General features: G+C 47.3%; 1 protein-coding gene and 1 pseudogene across 2 annotated transcripts in view; both read right to left on the reverse strand.

The window, feature by feature from the left end:
- LOC149337810 (uncharacterized) overlaps nucleotides 1-20,626 on the reverse strand; it is a 309,160-nt gene that overhangs the window by 207,153 nt on the left and 81,381 nt on the right. For both annotated transcript variants that reach the window (XM_089553537.1, XM_089553541.1), the window contains one exon: nucleotides 9,920-10,042. In XM_089553537.1, the coding sequence (XP_089409663.1) occupies nucleotides 9,920-10,042 (123 nt within the window). The remainder of the gene's footprint in view (nucleotides 1-9,919; nucleotides 10,043-20,626) is intronic.
- On the reverse strand, nucleotides 11,478-12,407 carry LOC149337812 (uncharacterized; annotated as a pseudogene).

A 20,626-nucleotide genomic window follows, 5' to 3' on the forward strand; every position in this document is an offset into this window, starting at 1 on the left:
CCGTTATCATGCGGGGGCCATTACATCGGCCAGACGGGGAGATGCCTCAATCAACGATTAATGGAACACGCACGCGACATCAAGAACGGCAAAGAGAAATCACTTGTTGATCATATTCATTTATGCGAATCAAAAGCATGCAAACCATTTTTTGAGAAAACTGCTGTCCTTGCAAAAAGTAGGGACATGCTTACGCGGTTAATAATTGAAGCAGAGAAGATAAATTCTTCGAGAGAGACATGTATAAGCACTCCTTCTATCTTTTTATCGGATAAGGAGCTATCATTTCTCAGACAACGTTACTGATAGCACAGGTGATGACGTGGTTTTGGTGTTAAATATGTTGCATGTGTGTAATAAAAATTTTGTTGGAAGTTAGCGCTCGTGTTGTTCGTGTCTTCTTCGTGTGTCCTGTCTTAATCTGCGCTATTATATCGCTATGATCATGCACCAACAAGCCCAAAAAGCTACGCTTTTGTACGCTTTTCATAGTATGGGATGAAAAACCTTATCTTCAGAAAGATGGCATCTGTATAGGTTCCTGCATTGCACCCATCCTCAGCGATTTGTTTTTAGCCCGTTTGGACAGGTATTTTGCTGATATTGTAAAAGATACCAATGTAATCAAGATTTTTAGGTACGTTGACGACTTTCTGATTGTTCTTAACAGTAATGACAGTTCCTTTAAGGATGACGTTCTTAATGTTCTCACCCTTTTTCGTAACCATTTTAGTCCTCTTGAACTAACGTTTGAACTACCTGAAAACAGGGTTATCCAATTTCTTGACATCAGCATTACAATGCATCATGACCGGACGTGCTGGATGTTCAAACCTCGCGGCGAAAAACCATTGTTACCTTTTCATTCAGCCCATTCTAAGCTCGTAAAAAGATCTATTGCTAGCCTTTCATTTTTTAATTCTCTGAAGAAGTCTTGTCCGCACCTCATGCATGAAAGTTTTTCTCAGCAGTGCAAGAGGCTTGAGAATGCTGGATACCCTTCCCATGTCCTAGTGTCTGTGGCGGAAGGTGTTTTGAAAAAAGTCTGCAATAAAAAAGGCCAGGATAACCAGGAAGCCATGAGTAAGAAAGAAAAAGTTGCCGTCATTCCTTATTTTCATAAGTTTTCCCATAATCTCAAAAAAATAGCGCAACGTTCGGGAGCTAGAGTGGTTTTTTCGGCGCCTAAGAAGTTGAGTCATCTGTGTACGAAACATTTCAAAAAATCTAAAAAGGGTGTTGGTTGTACGAAAAAACATAGGAAAAAGTTTGTCAATTGTATTGAAAATGTCATTTATCAAATTCCTCTTTCCTGTGGCAAGCAGTATGTAGGGCAAACTGGCAGATGCCTGAATGATAGGCTTCGAGAGCATGGGCGTGACGTAGATGATATGCGTGGAAAAGGGTTGTCAGCCCACTGCCGGTCGTGTCACTGCATACCGCTTCTTGAACAATGCTTGGTATTAAAAGTGCACAATAACCGGTTGACACGAGAAATCATAGAAGCGGAATGGATATCACTTTTGAAGGATGATTGTGTTAGTACCCCCTCTGTATCATTGATGGCGAAAGAGCTCGCATATCTGGCTGATACGCTTTGCTAGCTCATGGTTTGACGGCGTGTTGGTCGTGATGTCGTTATAAAAACCACCTTTCTTTCTGAAATAAACCATTGTTGGAAGTTAGCGCCGTGTGTTGTCCGTCTTTCTGTGTCCTCGTCTCTTTGCGCTACGTTTTTCACCTTGCAGTTATGAACCAACAAGCCCAAGCATATACCCTTCTGAGCCATCAGGAAACGCATTACATCCCATCTTCTCAACCTACCCAGTCCTCTAGAGATTATCTGGATCTGCATTAAGTCATCATTCGTTAACTCAATAATAGCCGCATGTTACAGACCTCCAGAAACCTCCGATGTCTTCATATCTGAATTGAGCAATAGCCTCACTGCCATTAGGGCCAAATTTCCCAAAGCTAATATATTTCTGATGGGCGACTTTAATTACCCGGACATTGTCTGGTATAACCTCGCCTCTAGCTCTCGCTGCTCCAAAGAATTCATCGACTTAACATTGGATTTTTCGCTTGCACAGTTAGTAAGCCAATTTACACGTGGAATTAATATGCTTGACCTCGTTTTAACGTCATGCCCCGAGAACTCAAGCACCAATTCTACTAGCGAGGGATTCACTGATCATCATATTACTTTTACTGTTAACATCCCATCACAAACACGGCTGTCCACGTCTAAGCTCGTCTTCAACTATAAAAAAGCGGATTGCAATGCCATAACACCGGTCTGCAGGAATTTTTTCGGTCGTACCTTTCTACCTTTTGCCGCCGCGGCGGCTCAGTGGTTATGGTGCTCGGCTGCTGACCCAAAAGACACGGGTTCGATCGCGGCCGCGGCTGTTGAATTTCTTTGGAGGAGATATTCTAGAGGCCCGTGTGCTGTGCGATGTCAGTGCACGTTAAGCATCCCCATGTGGTCGAAATTTCCGGAGCCCTCCACTACGGCGTCTCTCATAGCCTGAGTCCCTTTGGGACGTTAAACCCCCCTAAACCAACCAACTTTCTACTTTTTCTTCCCGTACTGTCAATGAACACTGCACCATGTTTAAGAAAAGTTGCTGGAATTAGTACTTGCTCATATACCACAAATTTCATTTCAAATTCTAAGCCATGGTATCACAGGTCCCTCCGCTCACTTAGGAATAAAAATAAGCGCTTATTCAAACCAATGAAAAAATCTGGATCCCCCTCGCTAAAACTGCAACAGAAATACTGTGAGAAACAGTACTGCAGTGCCATCCGTAAAGCGAAGCACAAATTTTATTCGCATGACCTTTATTCTATTATGCACAGCAGCCCGAAAAAATTATGCCGTATTATCTCCCCAGCTAACACGCAGGTCCACATCGCTCTACTGGATGATGCCGGAAATTTCATTACTGACGAAAAAAGTGCGACCATCTTTAACAATTATTTCATATCAGCGTTCACCAAAGAAGATCATTCTAACATTCCCGCTACCACTGAAGTCGAATGACGTCGATTGAACAGACTGTTGAAAGCGTGAAGTCATTAATAAAAAAACTTAAAATGTCCACTAGCTCTGGTGCAGATGGAATTAATGCCAAGATCCTTAAACTAACTTTAAACTCGAGTAGCTTAATCCTGTATTACATTTTTCAGCAGTCTCTATCTACAGGCGAACTTCCGTTTGATTGGAAAATTTGCAAAGTCATCCCTGTGTTCAAATCTAGTGACAAAAGTAATACCAGTAACTACCAACCCATATCTTTAATAAGCATTGCATGTAAGATGCTACAGCATATCATTGCTTCGAACGTTGTGCACCATCTTGAACAAAAGTTTTTTTTTACCTTCATCAACATGGTTTCAGAAAAGGACTGTCGTGCGATACAAAACTCATGGTGTTTACTCATGTTGTTCTGTCTAACATGAAAGATAACCAGCAGACTGATTGTATCTTCACTGACGTTTCTAAGGCGTTCGATCGGGTGGCACATTGTCATTGAATTGCCAAACTTTCCTCGTTAAATATCGATTGATTAACATTATCATGACTTAGAAATTTCCTGTCATTTCGCATACAATTCACCTGTATGAATAATTGTACATCCTCCCGCTCTGGAGTATCGTCCGGTCTTCCCCAGGGCAGTATTCTCGGTCCGTTACTATTTCTAATCTATATTGACGATCTGCCAACCGACATTACCTCTGTCTGTTTGCTGACAACTGCATTATGCACCGTAAAATTTCTAATCCAGCCGATCATCTCGCTCTACAGAAAGATCTAGACCATATAACAAAGTGGTTTTCTAAGTGGCTAATGATGGTTAACACTGACAAGTGAAAATTAATGACTTTCAGCCGTAAACTATCAAACTCCTCCTTCTCCTACTCACTCAACAGACACCAAGTCAACAGCGTCTTCATGCAAATATCTCGGCATTCACCTTACTACAAACCTTTCTTGGTCGACACACATAACATCACAGCTAAGGCTTCAGGAACCCTCGGATACTTAAAGCGTAATCTTTATGGTGCACCATCTGACACTCGAAAACTGGCTTACCAGACATTTGTTCGTACGCAACTTGAATTTGCATCGCCCACCTGGTCACCTCACCAAGTATATCTAACACGTGGCCTCGAATCCGTACAGAACTGTGCCGCAGGCTATATCGCTCGCGATTATAACCGTCATTACAGCGTCACTAACATCAAGTTGTCACTATCACTTGAGTCTTTATAATCACGTTGTACAGTTGCACTCCTGTGCTTATTTTATAAAATGGATTTCAGTTTTCACAGTCACACTCTGCCTCTGTCATGGCCATGTCGTACATCACATCGCCCCCACAATCAAAACAGCTTTAGGCGTATTTTTGGTCGTACTAAAGCGTTTAACATGTCTGCACTACCACCTGCCATCGGCGTTTGGAACAGCCTTCCTGACGAAGTTACTAACACCAGAAATCCTGCCCCGTTTCGAGATATGATGACCACCATAATCGCCTTGTATATTGCTTTTATGTGCTTTTACAGGAAAACAATACTATTACTGCTGTATAATACGAATAAAATTGTGCTTTTTGTTACTTCAGTGAAAAATCATGTTCCATTTCCATCTTGCCGCATTTTGAAAGTGCACAACGCCTTTTTCTTAAATATTTACTTGTATTCTGCTGAATATCTCTTGCTAACTACAGTGTAACGTTTCTCTTCAATCATTGTTTTGCTCTAATGCTTTCTGAATGTTTGTGTATACTGCCCCACTCACGTAATACTCTTAAGTAAAATGAGCCTGTGAGTAACCTCAAGAAATAAAAAAAATAAACGTTATACTACGAAGAGTTCAAAACACACTGCAGCGCCGAACTCGAGAGAACAAAGGAAAAACACACGACATTTAAGAAATTCACCATTAGGAGAACCATTAAGCTCCAAAAACAGAACATGTGCCGGGCACGCCACCACAAGAATACGTCACCCTTCCAAGCCGCCAGCGAAACCCGCCCTCCGAAAAAAAAAAATGCGGCCTCCGAGTAGCGCACAAGGTGGCGCTTTCCCTACTGTACACACATGGGTGCAGCTTTCTGTGGTTGTGCAGTGGAGGCTACGGTGTCCACAAGTGCCCTCTTATCACGAGGGAGAGAGATGGGCTGGCAGCTTCCCCTGCGTAGCCACAGTCCCCGAGCACACAGTCCGGAGCAACGTGGAAGCAGTTGCGCGTGGCGGCGATCATTCGAAGTAAGCCACAAGCGAGTGATGAAGCTTTTCTTTTTTACTTTTTTCTTTTATTTATTCTAGGAAACAGTACACGAACAGTTGGTTGGACCATAGCCTTCGCGGCTAGTGAGCCATAGCCTTTGCGGCCACTTGTAGTGTCGCGGAGCGCAGTTTGATATATCGAACGACCGGTGAAAGTTAAGTTCGATATACAGCGCAATGTTCCTATAGTTATGCGCACGATTTTCAAGGGGATAATATGTGTGTTCGATACAGCCAGTAACTGAAATATCTGGGTTGGATTTATCCGACCTCGACTGTAAATACCACACGTTTAAGGAAACCGAATGCAGTGGAAGCCCTGTGGTCAGCTTGACACTGACCCGGCGTTGGTTCGAATGCCACTTAAGCGTACACTTTGGTTGTGGTGAATTTTCGTGCGCTTTTTGTGGACGGAGGCAAACGGGTGAGGGTAAGGAAAGGTGCGGTCGTAACCAGAAGGCGTCCGTGAACGATGGTCCCATTGTGGGACTCCTCTGGGGGGGGGGGGGGGGGCTCATGATTAGGCCCTTGAATGTAAATTCTGAACGAAGGTTTCTGCGCCGCAACTGCACAAGGATGAAAGGATGGCGCTGAGTGCAGCTTAAAGAACGAAGCACTGAAGTGGCAAACAGTGAAGGCCGAGCGCTAAAAGAAAAAGACCTCGTTTGCCGTCCTGGTTTGCTAGTTGGCACAGCGACTGTCGGACAGGCAGCGCTCTGTCTTGACCTTTTCTTAAACTTCCCATTTTATTCCCTTCCTACCCGAGCTACTTTCGCCAATATTGTATTCTTTTTTCTTTTTATTTCGACTTGCTAGAACTGACCACCACTTCGGCTGTTTTCAATTCCAAGCGCCTTAGGTTTCTGAGGTGGTTCAACAGAATGGTAAGCTGGGCTAGTTGTAGGTTGTTCATGATGAAAATATATTTGGAGGCGCTTGTCCTGTGGTTTCTTCTCTGTCTTTTGTTTGTTCGCGCCCACAAATTTTCATTCTGAGGTGGTCTTGCTTAGAATGACGGCCTATGCGGCGAATTGGTGCGTGACTGAAAATCTAGCATGAAAAATCGTTAAAGAACGGAGAGGGGCAGAATTTGCCTCCCCACTGTAAAGGTTGTGAGCGTGAGCCAATGCTTAACAGTATTTAGATTCTAAGTAGAAGTCGCGATCAGGTGGCATTTGAAATTCTTGAAGACTTATGATTTAAAAAAAATTGGCTGCGGTTTAGCTCTGGTTAAACCTGGAGGATTGCGAAATCAACATCTGCGCGTAGTCATATACTGTTGCGTGAGCTACGTTGCCCACAGTCTCGCCGTTTCGCGTGCTCTTGCACGACCATACTGCACATGCGCGAGGAGCAAGCCACGTCACTGTGCACAGCTGGCGTGCCTCGCCGCGCTCGCTCGCCTTCCTTTCCTTAAAATGATCGGAGTGTAAAACTTTGACAACGCCAACGCCAATGAACGCCATGAACACAATCATCACAACGAACGCCGACGGCCTATGGCTTCAGCGCCACTTTTCTGGCACAATGTTGTCAATGCCAACGCACGCAGCGCACACCTGTCACTACCGCCACTTAGCTCTAAGCATGGTTGAGGTGTCCACTGTTCCAAGAGGGCAGTTATGCGCTATCCCTCTGGTTCAGGTGTCCACCGAGATGGGGACACCTCGCCCTTACCTAACGCTACGTATATCCTGGCATAGCAGAGCTAAGCCACTGCCAATTTTATATACACCACAAACCACGCAGATGGCGATGCGCAACCGCTACTGCGCATCAGAGAGGGAGAGAGAGGTATACAAAGTAGTTAAAAAGAAGACACGCCTTGGAACTTTTTAGCCAGCTTGATCAGGCCTTATCAGGTACGTATTACCGGAAGTTCACTATTATTGCGCAACTTGCCCCTAACACTTGTTGTTAGGCTACGGCAGCAATAATCTCAAAGCTACCGTCAGTTTTCGAAAGAAGTTAGCGCAAAAAACGGACAAGGGACAGAAAGGACACATAAGACATTCACGAGCGCTCGTGAATGTCTTGTGTGTTTTTTCTTTCTGTTCCTTGTTCCTTTTTTTGCGCTAACTTCTTTCGAAAAATGCATCATCAACTAGCCCGGCAGCTTGCTCTCCTGAACTACCGTCAGTGCCGTCTTCGTTTGTTTTCTCCGTTGAGGAGGAGGGATAACCGCAAACTTGACAGGACTGAAGATCGAGAAGAGGACAGGACGAGCGGTAACTAGCAACTGAAGTTTATTGAAAAAAGACATGTTGCAGCGAAGGTTGCATCTGCGCATAGCGTACGGGAACTAAGATAGTGACACGTGGAACACACAAGATAATTAATGATATACATCGAAACGAACAAGGAACGAACAAAAAACAAAGAAATTCCCGTCACAGGTTTAACAGAAACCGGGTCTCTTTATCTAAAAGCGCCACGGAAGGCTCACTCACACACATATCAAGCCCAAGTTTGCGCATGTGTGCCGCTTCTAAAATCTCCCTTTCGAGCCTCGACCGGCCCCTTCCGATGATGGTGGCTTTGTTGAACTGTGGGTAGCAGCCATCGCATTCCCTGCAGTGTCTCGGCAGATTTGCGCCATTATCAGGTTTCAAGGAGCGGAAGTGCTGTCGCAGCCTATCGTTTAGATATTGACCCGTCTGGCCAACGTATACTCTGCCGCATCGCAACGGGAACTGGTATACCACATCAGTGGCACAGTTGACATATCTGTGCTCATGCTTCGTCGTGCACGCGACCCTGCGCTTACCTTCCGCCACGCGCCCGCAGAGCTGCGATAGCTTGCAAGGGGCTGAAAAAACAATCTGAATGCCTTGCCTACCTGCCACCCTCTTGAGGTTATGGGCCATCTTGTGCACATAGGGCACAACTTCAAGCGGCCTTTTGTCCCGAGGGATCGCCTCCTCTTGGCCACGCACCTTGTTCCGCAGTTTCCACAACAGAGATTCCGCCACTGCTTGGAGAACGGGGGGTGGAAAGCCTGACTGCAGCAACTTATCCACTTGGCCCTGAAAACTACCTGCAGCTTTGTGCTGGCATGACTTCAAGAGAGCTGACCTCATACAGGTCATGGCTATGCCTCTATTAATTAGTTTGGAGTGGCAGGAAGAGAAGGGTAACACAGCCTTTTTTGAACGCGGCCTGTAGGCCCAGCACACGTGGTCATTGGCGCTAAAAGAAAGCTGCAAGTCTAAAAACTGGATGCACTGATCTTGCTGTTTTTCAAGGGTGAAGTTTAAGGAATGGGAACTATGCTTGAAAACCGCGAGAACGTCCCCCGCGACTGTGTCATGACAGGCTTCGTGGTCAACATTTAAAAGGACTAAGAAATCATCCACATATCTGAAAACTTTTTTAACACCAAGGTTGGCAGCGTCAAGCTGAAGCTGAAGCTTGCGGTCAAACTTAGCAAGGAAAATTTCACACAGGACCGGCGCAACGCAGGATCCAATGCAGATGCCCCGTTTCTGGGTGTACAGGTTCCCTTCAAATTTAACAAGGGTTGCGCAAAGGTAGTACCTTAGCAACTCTAAAAACCCGTCTCTGGAGACACCACAAGCGTTTTGGAAAGATACAACACCTAAAAGATCAATCTGCTCGCTGACCGCGGCCTTTTGTCCCTCGGGACAAAAGGCCGCTTGAAGTTGTGCCCTATGTGCACAAGATGGCCCATAACCTCAAGAGGGTGGCAGGTAGGCAAGGCATTCAGATTGTTTTTTCAGCCCCTTGCAAGCTATCGCAGCTCTGCGGGCGCGTGGCGGAAGGTAAGCGCAGGGTCGCGTGCACGACGAAGCATGAGCACAGATTTGTCAACTGTGCCACTGATGTGGTATACCAGTTCCCGTTGCGATGCGGCAGAGTATACGTTGGCCAGACGGGTCAATGTCTAAACGATAGGCTGCGACAGCACTTCCGCTCCTTGAAACCTGATAATGGCGCAAATCTGCCGAGACACTGCAGGGAATGCGATGGCTGCTACCCACAGTTCAACAAAGCCACCATCATCGGAAGGGGCCGGTCGAGGCTCGAAAGGGAGATTTTAGAAGCGGCACACATGCGCAAACTTGGGCTTGATATGTGTGTGAGTGAGCCTTCCGTGGCGCTTTTAGATAAAGAGACCCGGTTTCTGTTAAACCTGTGACGGGAATTTCTTTGTTTTTTGTTCGTTTCGATGTATATCATTAATTATCTTGTGTGTTCCACGTGTCACTATCTTAGTTCCCGTACGCTATGCGCAGATGCAACCTTTGCTGCAACATGTCTTTTTTCAATAAACTTCAGTTGCTAGTTACCGCTCGTCCTGTCCTCTTCTCGATCTTCAGTCCTGTCAAGTTTGCGGTTATCCCTCCTCCCCAACATGTCTGACCAACTGGCCCAAAGCTTCCCCTTGTTGAACCTTATTTCTCCGTTGAGTTCATCAAAGTAGGTCGAACCTAACCGTGTGGGGAGGGGGTCTTAGTTGGTGATTGATTGCAGAGAAGCTACGCCTGACTGGTCCTTGTAGTGACTGCTAACAGGGGGCAGCGTCAGTCAGGCGCGCGGTATCTGTGCAGTGCAGAACTGCACGTGCCAACACTGAATCCGGTGAGGAGGCACTCACCGAAGGCGGCGTGAAGTAGCTGTAGCCGATGTCGTCGTCCGCTGCCAGCTCCTGGTAGACGCCGAACAGGTCCGGGGACATGGTGGGCCCCGCTGCTCCCGTCCACGTGGCCGCCATCGGCAACTGCGCGCGGAGCGGCCGCCGCTTTAGTGCATGCACTACTTGCCACCTTCGCATCGCTTCTCGAGGGAAGGGATCAAGGAGGGAGTGAAAGAAGAAAGGGGTGGGGTCATAATTTTGACCGACTTGCACTGAGCAAGGTGTGTTGCTAGGCGAGTTGGTTGAGGTACAGTCTTTGTCAAAAGTTTGGAGCCCAGGGGGTTCACTTATAAGCTTTATATTGGGACACCAACAGCATTCATGGAAGTCCTACTTATTGCAGGAGGCAGTACCAGAAATCTTCTATGTCCAGGGAATTTGAAGCGCTAGAGATCCATTAAGAACGACACAGTGTGCCTCAAAAGGAAGCCCCCTGGGCTCCAAACTTTTAACAAAGGCTGTACATCTGGCGAAAAACAGCTCTAGCAGACAAATGATCAGAACGAGAAGGACACACAGCGCAGTTGTGTGTCCTTCACAACACACAACACACAACAGCAATAATTTTCGCAACTTGCACTGACATCGCACAGCACCGGATAGCTTGCGCGTTTCGCCCCCATCTGCAGCAGAGCGTTTATGATTTTGAAGCGAAAGCGTCACTACGGCACCTCGCGCTTTGATCGCGGACCCCGTAAATTTGACCTTCAGCTCAGAGGACGAACCGTGCAAAAGAGAAAAAAAATGGCCTGGCTTAGCTTATGGTTAAGCCTAGGATGCGAAGCATACCGCCGGCGGAGGCTGCGCGTCCGCAAGCGAGCGCACGAGTTGAGCCCCAGCTTTCACAGCTGTTGTGACGTCATATCACGTGGCGCGCCGATGTAGGCCAAGTGGTAGCTACGCGGCCGCGCGCGGCGCAGCAAGGAAGAGCTCGGTTGTGCGGCTAGTATGCTTCGCATAAAAATGGAATCCATGACTTGGAGTCGAACCCGCGGCTGCGCAAACAGATCTCCTAGCAAAAAAAAACCACTAGGCTATCAGCGCTTTTTTTTTCTTTCATGGTATTCATTTACATGGTTTTATACAGAAACTTGGTTTGGTTTGGTTTATGGGGTTTAACGTCCCAAAGCGACTGAGGCTATGAGAGACGCCGTAGTGGAGGGATCCGGAAATTTGGACCACCTGGGGTTCTTTAACGTGCACTGACATCGCACAGTACACGGGCCTTTAGAATTTCTCCTCCAAAGAAATTCTAGCCGCCGCGGCCGGGATCGAACCCGCGTCTTTTGTTTATAGAGAAACTATATATATATATATGTGTGTGTACACACACACACACACACACACACACACACACACACACACACACACACACACACACACACACACACACACACACACACACACACACGCACACGCACACGCACACGCACACGCACACACACACACGAGAAAAGCTATTTACAGAGAACCTAGGTAGGCGCTACGTAGAACAAACATTATAGTAAACATATTAGAACTAAAAGGCCGCCAAGGATATACAGCGCATCAGGAGAGGAAACCAATCCGGTAAAAAGTCCAATTCTTTGTAAATGTCTTTTACCTGCAGCAATATTCGGCAAAAATGAATTCTGGGCGATACGACAGGTTCAACGTTGCGGTATTACATGCGCGTTTTCCAAAGGCTATGAAGTCCAATCAGAAGAATCATATCATAGGGCTTCGGGTCAGGTTGGGAAACAACATTGTAGCGCACAGTGTAGGAATTTAGGAGAAAATCTTTCTGTAGCGTCCTCTGCAACACATCCCAAAACAAAATCGCGTCTTTGCAGTCTATAAAACAATGTTCAATTGTTTGAGGCACATTGCACAAGCGGCAGTTTACAGAAGACACAAAAGTGTTTTTCCTATCGAGCTACGTGTTGACAGGTACAGTTTCGGTGCGTAATTTAGAGAAAAATGTTTTGGTGTGAGGAGAAATTGGCATATTACGCACTCGCTTTAAAACATCATGACCCTTGACCCCAAAGTAGACAGAACGACACAGTGGGGGCGGGAAAAACGTCGATATCAAATCCCTGTACAGGTTTTTGCGCGAAACAGAATGTAAGTACTCATTTGAAAACCGAACTGTCAAAAAAAAAAAAAAGAAACGCACGGAGGCATAAACTTCCTGCATAAAGCCTAGTAAACGGGGGCGTTCATTAAAATTGAAAAAAAAAACTACTAAGTTCGGAAGTAGAGTCATGAAGTTAATCTGCAAGAGTGCTCTAATAATAGGATGGGAACAATACCGAAAAAAGGAGAAACGGGAAACCAACTGTCTCACATACAGGTGCTCTAGGCCCAGCCCTTCTGCAAAAACAGGCCTGAAAAGGTTATCACGCTGCAGGGGCTCAATTTTGGAAGACCAAATAAACGTCGCAAATATACGATGGAAACGCTGCATGTATGCCTCTGCTTCCGCCCAGCGCATATATTACTGCGGCCAGGTTTCGCAGGTATCTGCTGCTGAAAAAATTTTCAGCATCAGCACTGACCTTCTCTCCCGAATTCCGGCATCTCCTTCACCCGTGGTGCAGTAAAGGGTGGCGATCACGCAAGCTTGAGGTTTCCTTCACGCGTCTACGTTGTCGCGTGCCTCACTTAAACTTCTACCTTTATAGATCTTGTCTTGCGGTCTCCCCATTGTGCCCGTTCTGCGGCGAACCAGTAACGATAGATCACTTCTTGTTCACCTGCCGCCGTTTCTCCTCTTTACGGTGGCGCCTGCTAGAGCATCCGTTACGACAGCTAGGTCTAAGTCTGTCAGCTGGGGTTGTTTTGTCTCTTGGGGCTTCCTCCCTTGGGCACAATAACTGGAATGTGCTCTCCACCATGCAAAACTTCCTTACAGACACTAAACGGCTGCCGTCTTAAGCTGGGCTCTTTCTCATGATCAATATTTCTCTGCAACGAAATCTTTCCAAACATGGCATGTATAGCCCCGTTCCCTATTTCTGTCACCGATCTCGCAGTATTTGTTTAGTTTATTTCAATTTACAAATCAGAATTCCTTTCATTTATTTCCTTATTAGTATCATTATCATTATTACCATTATATTTCTCTTTATTTTTTACATTGTTTCACATTTTCCGCCCCTATCAGTTGCCGCCTGTGTCTTTGCCAATCCCCCGCAGTGGGTGCGCGCCATTATGTTGAGGACAACAAGAACAACAACAACAATTGCCGCCGCCGCGCGGTAAACAGCCGTTCAAACAAGAATCGCGGTGGTGGCGTCAGATGGCGCCACTTCTCTGCGAGGTGGCCGAAAATCCGGCACCTCGGGACCAACGAGCGCGAAAAAGGTTTCATGGCCGCGGCCTTTACGAATTACGCGAATCTGAGCGCATGCATAACGCTTGCACCGGACGCTCCCCTCATCATTCGTGGCGACGCCACGAAATCGCAGAAGCTGCCAGTGCTCATGCGCGAACTACTCGGCCTTGGTAGCTGTGAGCAACCGACTTCAAGCCAAGGTGCATCTCATTCCTTACGTTTTTTCACGACACGTCGATGTAGCCAGCATGTATCGAACTTCAGTGACCACATATTCAAGAAAACTTTGCGCAGAATAACACAAGACTGAGGGAGAAACACGTAGACACACACGCACACGTGCGCTAGTGTGTGTGTACGTGTTTATCCTTCCGTCTTGTGTTACTCTGCGCAAAGTTTTCTTCAATATGTCGCTACACCAACTGGCTTAACGTTCTGCTCTACTAAGTTTCAGTTACCACTTGCCGTTTGCTCGCTGTCCTGCGCGAGAGTTCAGAGCTCACGCGTGATTAAAAGTAGGTACACGCACTGATTAGCATACATCAGTAGGCATACTAGACCACGTGATACCTCACGAGACTCTCCCTTCAACCATGTCGAATGAACGTGGCATAAGGGCAACGTCTGACTCGCACACCAAGGACCATGGGCTCGATTCCCGACTAATTACCCCACTTTCCTCTTCAGTGAAATTACTTCCCTTTACATGCCTATACGTCATAATCACATTCCAGTCATGCTACGATCATATAGCAGCAATCTGACTCGCGCTTTAATTATTTTGATACTCCAGCTCAATGTGCGACGTCACAACTCTCCCGATCAATCCAGAAATAGCGTGACAACGCGCACGGCTTTACCTCCAAACGTCCGCTCTAACGCAGTCCCGGCGGCAGTGCTGCCAACCTCCAGAGCCGTTCCTCCCCCAATTGGCAACCAAAAATTCTCTAGATTTCCCTAGTTACGAAAAAAAGTGTTCAATTGTGAAAAAATGTATATTTATGCATAGTTCAGCAGCAAGTTTTCTCATGCAGCTACACTATTACCACGCGTTTGTAAGCAAATTAGCTGTAAATATGAAATGAAGGATCTAAAATGAAGAACTTCTAAATGAAGCTACAAGATATAACCGTAGCTCTATTTGGAAATTACAAATAAAAGACAAGGTAAGTTGCTGGGCGAGTTGGTTGTGGGCGAGCGCTGTGTTGTGTCTCTGCCTGTGTCCTTCTTCTTGTCCCGTTCGTTGCGCTGTAGTCATAAAACAAATAAAAGGCTCTATATAGTGTCTGTTTTTTTTTCTTCACTGTTGCATCGGCATGTGGAATTAACTGAATTTTTTCCCCTCATGTTGCGTCGGTTGAGACTTCAGCCGAAGGATACCATGTACAAATACCTGGAGGTCGATTGAGAAGTGTACGGAAACTGCGATATGAAAGCTGCTTGTTGATTCGCTGCCATTGCTCTACAGGGTGGCTGACGTAAGTTTGAATCAATTAAAACAATGAAGCAGTGATTGTTACAGCTTTTGTATGCCTCATGTGACCTCAACTCACTTTGTTCGCCGTGGTGGAACTGGGAATTATGGTTTATGATTTTGGAGGGCTAACGTCCCAACTCTCCGAGAACTCTCCGAGCAAATGAAATTTCCCTAGATTATACAAAAAATCCTTTTTCCCCTAAACAACGTCCAATCCTCTAGATCTAGGGAAAAATATTCAGGGTTGGCAGCGCTGCCCGGCGGATACTTGGGTCTCTCAAGTACCAAAGAGGTAACGTAGTGGCCAGAGAGCATCTGCTGGCCACGCTGAATATTACGTAAAACGCTGGAGAGGCAGACCCGACATCCCGTACGTGTACGCGGCTGTTGTACCGCGGTGGCCGCCTACGAGGATGGCACCGTCGGGGCCGCAGCCACTCTCCACGCCAACAACCCTACGGAGGCTGATGGTGCCGCCATCGCCGTCGCGCTCATGATCGCTGCACAGGATCCCCACGCCACTGAAGTCTGCTCTGTACCGTCACTGTCAGCAAAGCGCCATCACACCAACCGCCCTATGCATTCTTGCACCAGGACACAAAGGTATCTAAGCAATTTCAAGTCCAGACCGAAGAAACTTCGCGAGGGGTATAACCTATCTGCACTTGTCAAAGCGATCGATAAGAGGGAGAAAAATTTTTAAATGTCTTTTTTTAGCGCGAAAACTTATAAGGTAGATGTGCCACTGAGAACCATTGCCTCTGAAACTGGAACATGGCAACACTCTGTTGCTCGTTTTTTACAATGCCATCTTAAGGTTTTACCCGTAACCGACCCTTTTATTTTTAACAACTCCAACGAGGCTTTAGAACTTTTTAGCACTAACACTGACAAATGCTACCAGGCTTAAAAGACGTTAAAGACCTTAAAAAGACATTAAAATACATTAACGACCTCTTTTAATATTCACCTCTCAAGCTCATCCTTGAATGCGTTGAGCATTCCATTGACAAAGATGGCTGCATTGCTTTCCAAAACACTGCGGGGGTTACAGTTCGAGGTTTTTTTAGAACTTTTAAAATTTTATCTCAAATCAACTTACATCCAGTTTGAAGGGACACCACCCTTGCAAAGGCAGAGTGTATACATCCTGCACAGCCCCTGTTCCCAGTGGCCTTTTGTCGGGTCATTTCGGTCGTCAACTTCGCGCTTCGCTCATGGACAGCGATGTTATCAAGGTTTTTCGTTATGTGGACGATTTTTTAGCTGTTTTAGACAGTGACGCGCAGGCGATTAAGTGTGTTCGCGGAAGTGTACTGCCTGCGTTCGAAATGGTGATGAACCCTCGTGTCCTCATCCACAAACTCCCAGTCAATGGCCAAATTAGATTTCTAGAAATTCAATTTGACTTTAAAGGTGATGGTGTCTGCTGGTGCTATGAACTGCGCACCGAAAAACGACTTCTTCCGTTCAATTCCGCCCATTCAAAGCTCGTTAAACGAGCTATTGCCATGTCGTACCTCAAAAACGCTCTGGGCAAAACATGCCTGCATATTATGCCAGAAGCGTTCAACCGTCAAGCTCAAAGAATGCTTAGTTTCAGTCGCTGAAGGCCTCCTGAAAAAGATGCGCAGTAAGGTGCAAACGTGCGATGCCCGCGCACAGCGTAGGCAGAAGGTAGCGGTGATACCTTACATACACACACACTGTCACACTATCTGAAAAAGGTGTGTTCCTCACAAGCTGTCCACACTTTGCAGGATAACTGATCCGGAGGCAACCCAGCGGCGCGGCTGTGACAAAAAACACAGATGACCTTTTGTTGAATGCGCAGAAGGCGTAGTTTACCAAATTCCCTGAAGTTGTGGAAGAACGTATGTTGGGCAGACCGGGAGATGCGTGAATGAGAGGTTACGTGAGCATAACAGGAACGTGAAAAATGCGCGCGAGGGAAAAGATTTTGAAGGTTTCCTCACAAGTCATTGTCTTGCTTGCCAGGATTGTACACCTGCACTTGATAACACCTCCGTAACCAGAAAGAACAATGAACGCATCACAAGAGAAATCGCTCAGACTCAAGAGATATGTAGTCTGGGTGAGGGCTGTGTCAGTACCGCCTTTATCACCTTTTCGCTCACCTATTTGCGCATGCGTGAACGATAAGCACGGCTGTACAGAATGCTCATAAGAGTGAATTCTTTCACAATAAAAGCTGTTGTACGTTCAGCGCCCGTCCTTGCCGTCTCGTCTTTGTCCCGGTCTTTCTTTCGCTGCTTTTTCTGAAGGATACGTGCCAACACGCCCAACACGCCGCATTAGCCAAGAGATAATCCTCACGTGGGCTTTTAGGCATGCCTCGGTTCCTGGTAATCAGCGCGTTCCTGCACTGTCCCGAGAACTAACCCTCCGGGCCCCGGAAGATCGGACAGCCAAACGCACGCAGGAAACCTCGCGGGCTCTACTCAGATACCACCAAATCACCACTCATTACAAAGACAGCCTCCCACCACCTCACCGCACACTAGATATTCAAAATACAGTGCGGTATGGCGGCAACTGCAGACAAACTCACTTTACCTCCTTCATCCCTAGCGCCTTACTTTGGCCCTCCCACTCTGCGCCATATATAGTTGGGTTTGTTGGTTGCGACTGGGAGAAGGATGAAAAGGAAATTGCACGGGCCTGCCTACTGGCTCCGGCCGAGCCACCACCGGTGCCACGTGCAGATAGACGAGAGTTGAAAGATAAGAGGACAGAAAGAAAAGAAAAGAAAAGAAAAGACGCGCGTCGCAACAACCGCGTCCGCCGAAGCGGACGCTGGCTGAAAAAACAGATAAGCGTTCGTAGCCTCTTGCTGGCACGCACTCGCCGCGCCATATGCCGTCAAGGCCACCCTTATACATATACCACCTGTGGAAATGCGCCCAACCCACGGCAGTTCCCCCATACTGAACCAATCCCCCTCTTCATCAGGGGAGGCCGCTCTGCGAGCTGCTCAACTAGCCCGCCTAGTATTGCTGGTGGACAGAGCTCTCAGTGAGGCACGTGGACTTTGGACAACCAGGAGGACCTTTTGTTTTTTTTTTCTTAAAATGCAGTTGTCCCTCCTCCTCCCCTTGCCTGATCAGTGTGAGAGGGGTGCTCTCAAATTGGTACCAATGATATTCGTTTCGAATATCTATGAGTTTTAGCGAAGAGAAAACGAGATGCACCGCAGCAGCTAACATTTTTCTTCCGTGCAAGCGGATAGTGCAGGACAAGTTGACGGTAGGCATATATGTCTGTTTTGCCATTCCCTGCTCCTGATTTCTTGGTTGCATTGTCAGGCGCTTCTACAGTAGAACCTTAAAGGCACCGAGTGCCGAACTAATTGCAAATGCCGGAAAAAATAAAAGTAAGAAATAAAAGTGAGAAAGAGAGAAAGAAACCCTTTGATGAAAAAACAGCAGGCGTTTAAGAAGAATACATACACTGCGCCGTGTTAGTGTCTTTTCGTCCTCGTCTTAACTGCGGTGTTATTTTTTTTCCAGGATAGAAGCCCAGGCGGTCCTCATACATTTAGTGCAGGTACTATAAAGCACTCTACCAGTAGTGCTGGCTTCAACAGGAAGCAGCCACCCTCAGCCAAAATTACGCACGGTCCATCGGACTGTCTTGCTCCCCAGAGAAGTCCGAACTGCTCCTCATCCGTCCTAAGAACCACCGCTGTCCCCGCTCCCCCATTGCCATTGAATTGAATGGTGACCGGGTACCTGAGGTTGGCACCCTCCGTGTATTGGGCCTGCACATCCAAAACGATGGCAAAAACAGCACTACCCTCAAGCAGGTTGTAGGCGCGATATCGCACCTCATCCGCAGGGTTTCTGGACATCATAGAGGCATGAAGGAGCGCGACCTATGTCGCCTCATTCATGCCTTTGTCCTCAGCCGTGTGCTGTACACTGCCCCATACTTACAACTATCCAAACATAAAATAAACGCTTTGCATGCTTTGATTCGCAAGGCATTCAAGGTAGCACTTCATCTTCCCCTCAACACACCCACAGACAGATTACTAGGCCTGGGCCTCCCCGACACAATCGGGGAACTGGTGGAGGCCCACCGACAGGTCCAATACATCAGGCTCACACAAACTTCCGCAGGTAGGTATATCCTGGACTCCCTCGGAATCAGAAAACCGGCCAACGACCCAACCCTCCTCGCCATCCCACGACCCCTTCACCGGGAGCTTCTCATCAGGCCGCCCCCGAGGAATATGCAGCCGTCCCACCATGAGCAGCGCCGCAGAGCCCGAGCGAAGGCACTCCATCGAGCGTACGGCTCTGAGCCGGACGCCGTATGGGTCGACGCTGCCTGCACGGGTGATGAAGCGACAGCAGCTGTGGTGGACTCCTCTTCATCCACCCTCCTCACACTACCTCTCCCTCCAGACACCTCCCCAGAGGCTGCAGAGGAAGCCGCCATTGCACTTGCTATCACTCGCACGGAAGCCCGGTATATTTTAAGTGACTCTAAAACTGCGATACAAAATTTTGCTCGAGGCCGAGTTCATGTCCCTGCTTTTGGCATACTGGACTCGCCCGACGCACCCCCGCCCCGCCATGTGGAGCTGATATGGGTGCCTGCGCACTCCGCGAATCCTGGAAACGAGGCCGTCAACCTTTTAGCCCGAGGTTCTTTAAACCGGGCTCAGGTGGCCTCCGATCGGGGATTCACGAAGGAACACATGCACTCATTCAGTGAGCTGACCCAGGCATACAGAGCATCACGTCAGCTCTACCCCCCGCTCCACCTCTCCCATGGATAACAAATACGCAACACTCTGGCGCAGACTACAGACACACATTCTACCTTCACCCCTTAACCTAGCCCACTATCGTCCCTCCTTCCCCACTCCGGCATGCGCTCTATGCCCAGAACCCTTCGCCTCTTCCCTCCACATAATTGCCCTCTGCCCGGCGGACCCTCCCCCGCGGGACCTAGAGAACCTCAAGACCTGGGAGGACTGGGAGACCCTGCTGCGCTCGGAGGACCCGGCCGTGCAGACCATCGCCACCGGCCGTGCTGCCAGTGTTATGGACCTTAGGAACATAAACACTTGAGTGCAGTGGGGTCGTGCGGGGACCGTGGGGCGTGCACCGAATTCCTGTGTAAATAAAGTTTTTTTCTCTCTCTCTTCAACACTATTCTTGCTTTAGGAGCACTCTTGAACTATAACCTCGCCTCCGGGCTCTGTGTGGAGGCCACCGAGTTTTGTGTTGTGGGAATCAAACTAAGTGGATAAGTTTCCCAGTGGATATAAGGAACCTGCGCTGCCCAGGGGTCGCGCCTATGTCTGACGCTCAGCGCCATCTGCTTTTAATATATGTAATCACTAGAGGCCGGATTTTTAGGCACTAAAAAGCACGTTTTAGGCGTCATAAATAGGCGGCTAAAATTGCATTTTAGGCACCTAACGGAGAAAAATAGGCACTATAAACTTTATCAAAAGTGCACACAGTTCCGAACTTCAGCGCGCAATGTCTCCCGTAAAATAAAACAAAAACACAGCAGGAATTATTTGGGACCTTAAGCAAGGTGCGAACATTAGAAACCGTATTTTTTTAAGGCTGTCGGGCAACTTTTCGTACAATACGCATGCTTCAGCAGAGCAAAAGGGGCGGTTACCAACCCTTTTAAAACACTTTGCTATACCTCGAAACAAACAATTCGCTTGTCGTGTACAAAAGTAGAAACAATGAACACCTTAACAGGAGGCCATGTGCTTAGAAATTGATAGAAACATTGTCAATTCAAAGCATCTGACAAATGAGTTCAGTCTTCGCTCACACAGGAATTGAACTTATTTATTGCAGGCATACACGATGCTTCA

Source organism: Amblyomma mixtum, chromosome 7 (genome assembly GCF_055824585.1).
Source record: "Amblyomma mixtum isolate Tamu chromosome 7, ASM5582458v1, whole genome shotgun sequence".
Taxonomy (NCBI): domain Eukaryota; kingdom Metazoa; phylum Arthropoda; class Arachnida; order Ixodida; family Ixodidae; genus Amblyomma; species Amblyomma mixtum.